This window comes from Oryza sativa, chromosome 5 (genome assembly GCF_034140825.1).
Source record: "Oryza sativa Japonica Group chromosome 5, ASM3414082v1".
NCBI classification, from domain to species: domain Eukaryota; kingdom Viridiplantae; phylum Streptophyta; class Magnoliopsida; order Poales; family Poaceae; genus Oryza; species Oryza sativa.
Genome location: NC_089039.1, coordinates 791,890 through 796,996, shown reverse-complemented (window position 1 = coordinate 796,996; position 5,107 = coordinate 791,890). Strand labels below are relative to the sequence as shown.

At 39.9% G+C, this 5,107-nt stretch overlaps 1 protein-coding gene across 1 annotated transcript; it reads left to right on the top strand.

Moving 5' to 3' along the window:
• The first annotated feature begins 314 nt into the window (after positions 1-314).
• LOC4337609 (zinc finger protein ZAT12) lies at positions 315-1,437 on the top strand. The gene has a single exon (XM_015782792.3). The coding sequence runs from the start codon at positions 646-648 to the stop codon at positions 1,240-1,242; it is 597 nt and encodes a 198-aa protein (XP_015638278.1). The 5' UTR covers positions 315-645; the 3' UTR covers positions 1,243-1,437.
• Positions 1,438-5,107: the final 3,670 nt, after the last annotated feature.

Below are 5,107 nucleotides of genomic sequence, written 5' to 3'. Positions count from 1 at the left end.
AGCAGCAGACTGAGTGAGTGAGATTCAGAATTTTGTTTCTCCATGAACCAAGGGACGCATAAATCAAGTCAACGAGGCACTGACACCGTGTCTGAAATGACCCAAAACAAAAGTGTCCGATCCCAAGGTCATTCCGACGCTTGCATCGATCCAAGCAACAGCTGTCGGCACGGCGAAAACTCGACGCCGTCTACGGTCTCCTGCTTCTCCAATTCCAATCATCCTCACCAACAGCAGATGCATCATGCATTGCTAGCTATAGCTAGCTCTTACAATTCATGATCGAATCAATGTAGAATAATATAGTTATTAGTATTCCTCTCACAGAGTAGTGACTCTTTCTTGCAACAGATTAGTAATAAAAAGCAAAAGGTAAACTGGTTCTTGGCTTCTCATAAAGCCAACTTGTGCTTTGTTTAATCACCAACTGGTTACTACTACTGCCATTGGTCAATTAGTTTATGTTGCATTTATCACAGTGAGCTGAGATGATATCCAGCCTATAAATACTCCTCCTGGGTGTGCTTCTTCTCCATTGGAGAGTCATACATCTCAAGCTTGCTTCAGATTTCGATCAGCTTCAGTCTTCAGACAACAGAGAGGTTGGTTCACAAAGTTTCAGTAAGTAAAGCATTCATTCAGATCATGAAGAGGTTTGCATTCGAGGACAGCGATATGGCGCGCGTGCTGATGCTCATGTCGTCGCACGGGCAGCAGGAGCAGGCGCTGGCTCTGCCGGTGCCGGTGCAGCTGCCGCTCGCCGCCGCGCGCGGCGACCGCGCCCCGGAGCGCGCGTTCGTCTGCAAGACGTGCAACCGCGTGTTCCCGTCGTTCCAGGCGCTCGGCGGCCACCGTGCCAGCCACAAGAAGCCGAGGCTCGACGGCGACGGCGACCTCTCCCTGTCCAAGCCCAAGCTCCACGGCTGCTCCATCTGCGGCCTCGAGTTCGCCATTGGCCAGGCTCTCGGCGGCCACATGAGGCGCCACCGCGCCATGACCGGCGGCATGCCGCGGGCGATCGTCGTCGACAAGAAGCCCGACGTCGTCGACGTCCACGTCCACGGCCACGACGACGACGGCGGCATCAAGCGCGGCGGCCTGTGGCTCGACCTGAACCATCCACCCTGCGACGACGCCGGCGACGACGACGCCGAGTGCGGCCACAATGCCGCCGGCGCCGGCATCACGTTCCACCAGTTCTTGGATACCGGAGCCATGGCCGTTGACTGCGTCGGCTACTAGCTCTCTTTGCCGGATTTTTGCCGGATACTACAATACTTATATGCACCGATTAATCTTGGTGCAATTTCTCTTTTACCTTTTCTTTTTCTTTTCATTTCTTCTTCTTCTTGTTGAGAAATCCACATTTTGTAGCGGTAGAATATATTAGTTCCTAATACAACAGAGCATGGCACACGTTTTGGGTGCCAATGATCAGATGCTGTGCTTTGGGGTTAATCTGGAGGATTACATGAGATAATATTCACCTCCTGATGATTTCCTGGATTTGTGATCAAAACCCTTTGATCAAATGGATTAATGTAATTATCTGAATTGAGTAAATTAAGTATAGAGCTTGTGGTTTTCAGTTGCTACTCACTCCATGTTGACCCTTGATTCTATATTAGTAGTATATTCTTGTCCAAGGTGATTTACATAGCGAGTAATTATATGGATAGATTCTAAGTACAATGCCAAGTGGCAAGAATTTTCGATACTTGACGTCACCACCCGAGATATTCATATCTACATATAAGAATAGTTTGCTGATGCCAAAAAAAAAAAGTCTACATTACTTTGCTATCCCTGTAATAGTATATTTGTTGTTGTCAACAAAGAAACTCTAATTACAGGGAGTAATATATCACATATTAATATCTATCTTGTCAGTTTCATAAAGAAAATTATAACCATTTAAGTGATATATAAGAAATGAGGGGACGTCCCCTTGAGAGTCAATATGACTTTCCCCTACTTGTAGAGTTGAAGTAGTGATCCACCTACCCCATATTGCATATTTCTCAGTAGAGATTTGCTCCGGTCCAACAAAAAGTACCTTGAGGTACCGGTACCTCACGGTACCAAATCATTTCTAATCATTGAATATAACAATATCCATCCTACCTAGCTAGATCCAACGATCGGAAACGATTTGGTACCATGAGGTACCGGTACCTCGAGATACCTTTTGTTGGACCAGAGTAAATCTCTTCTCGCTAACTGAAATTGGATCCATGTAGATTTTTTGTCAACAATTTAACGGAGATTACCATAGCTAGATAGCTCCCCACGCACTGCACTTGAAAAAAACATATTTTTGACCCTGTAATTGCATGGCCCTAATAAATAGAGATCACGTCGTTCTCTATCCTTCTGTTGAGCAACAGGAGTATACACTTCCCAAAAAAAAAAGAAATTAATTGTTGGTACATGTACGTGTGAATCCAAGTAAAAGCTCAATCTTTTTTCTCTGAACCTAGACAGGAACAGAATATAGCAATGAGTCAATGCATAAACTAGCTTATAGATTCATCTCTAAACTGATCTTTCTATAAACTGCTCATCGATCAGTACTTATACATATATACAATTTTGTCAAGCAGAAATAAAAGATTGGATCAAGGACATTACATGTGGTGTCAGTGTATTGGACGGCAGAATGGCAATTTTCTTTATCACCAAATTGAGCTCAGGTGAGGCAATCACACAAGCTAGCTAGCAGACTGGCAGTTAGGTCGTCACTTTGCAGGCGCAGCAGTTGCGGACTTGTAGCTGCTCTTATGGTTAAGTTAAACTTTTGCACAGCTTCATCAATTCAATAGTACAGCAACTGGCTTATGTGGCGATTAGGACTGTAACAAAAAACAAAATGGTTTTGCTTTTATAAAAATGTGCAACTTGTGAGCCGCCTTCTGCGTTGAAGATTCATGGATCGATCGATGACACAACTGCATATACGCTGCTACTCGCCGATGGTATCAAACAATGACGACATTCTCAACCATGGACGTATTTAATTGCATATATATATATATATATATATATATATATATATATATATATAAATTTGTTTGGTGCTCCATGGTGCCCGGGCACCATTGTTGAAATTGAGTATATACCTAATTCAAATGGGTATGAAACTTTTTCAATTACTTAGATATTAACATTAGCTACTTTACTAACTAGTTCAAAGCAAGTTTGAACTGAATTTGAACTTGTTTTTGTTAGATTTTGATTCTAGGTATATAGCATCCATACATATAATTAGTTAGGTATGTAATCATGGATTGTGAAATAAAGTTAAATTTGAGTTGTTTTGTTGATAGGTATAGGTATGAATCGAGTTATTATAACTCGGTATATACTCACAATTTGAAAATTTTGAAAATTTTGAGTGATTTTGTGTATTTGATACCATGGTGCCCAATATGAGTGTCCTATATATATATAATTTATTCATTCAGTTTGTCTAAAACCTGAACTGTCTTTCTTCAGAAAAAAAATCCTGACCTGTCAATTAGGGAAATTAGGTAGGATCGGAGATTTACTTAATTCCCCACCTTGTAGTTATTGTTCTTGTTGAAATTTTACGGTACTTGAAAGTGTCTAAGAAGTACCAAAATTTTTAGGATAAAATTCAATACCTCATAATACTTGAGATACTGAGATATACTAAATTTTACACTATAAAATATGGTATATAAAAACACTTTTTTTTTTCATCTGCGTATATGTATAATAGCTGCCTGTGTTGTAAAAGGGTGTTTACATATAAATCGGATATATGTGATGATTGATGATTGAGGTAAGATGAGCACATCTCATGACATACGCAAAGCTAGCTAGCATCCTTAATTAGTTAATTTCATGATGTAGCAAATTAAACTTGATCTATTTATCAAAGCAGCGATTCTGTGTCATTCACCTCCAATCAGGAGCACTACTAGAGCGAATCTTCAGCCTGCAATTATATTTAAACAGTGGTGGTTCTCGTGTGTATAATCACCTCTTGCTAAACAAAGGTGTTAATTCAGAAGCAAAATTCCAATGAAACTCTCTTGCTATATACTAATATAGTTTGTACTATACATGTACATATTCTAGACTAGCTAGTAGTATCATCCACACGGCATGTATATGAGGAAAACTGCAGCAGCTGTGGTTGCTAGCTAAGCTTAATTTGCTAAGTCAGCATCACACGCAGAGACAGAGAAACTAAACCCTATTTAATCCCATGTCTGATGTGTTCTTGGTTATTGCAGTACAAGAACAAGTTGCTCTTATGAAAATGATCGTGCTCACATCAGAGAGCAAGCAATGATATATGATATGCATGCGTATAATTATTGATGAAGCAAAGGGAACGTACTTAGACCACCAAGAAGCTTATTGATATGCACTTAATTAGATGCAATCATGCATCAGCCTATAGAATCAGTGTTCTTAGCACGTAGATTTTCAGATAAACATACATAACCACATATATACTCTCGCTAGCTAGGTGCTTTGGTGAATCTGAATGCATGCATCTGGCCATCATATGTTTAAGTGCTCAAAACCGTGTGATTAGAAATCTGCTTAAATATTTAATTTGATACTGTCAGTACTCAAAAGTCAAAACTATTGGAAACTAAATCAGATACGTGCAGAACATACGTACTGAAACATACTCCCTCCGTTTCGAAATGTTTAACACCATTGACTTTTTAGCACATGTTTAACCGTTTGTCTTATTCAAAAACTTTTGTGAGATATCTAAAATTATATGCCTACATAAAAATATATTTAACAATGAATCAAATGATAGAAAAAGAATTAATAATTACTTAATTTTTTTTAATAAGACGAACGGTCAAACATGTGATAAAAAGTCAACGGTGTCAAATATTTCGAAACGGAGGGAGTAATATGCTAGTTTCGTCGCCGTTTCTTGCAGAGGGGTCAGCGTGTTAATTGTAATTAATTAATTAAGAAGTGAAACAGCGGTGAGCTAGCTTAGCTAGCGTAATCAACTGGTTCTTCTTAAATTGATACTATCACACTGCACCCGAAGAGAAGAATACAGTATCCAGCCTCCCATTGAACCGCCCATAGCTAACCCCTAAAG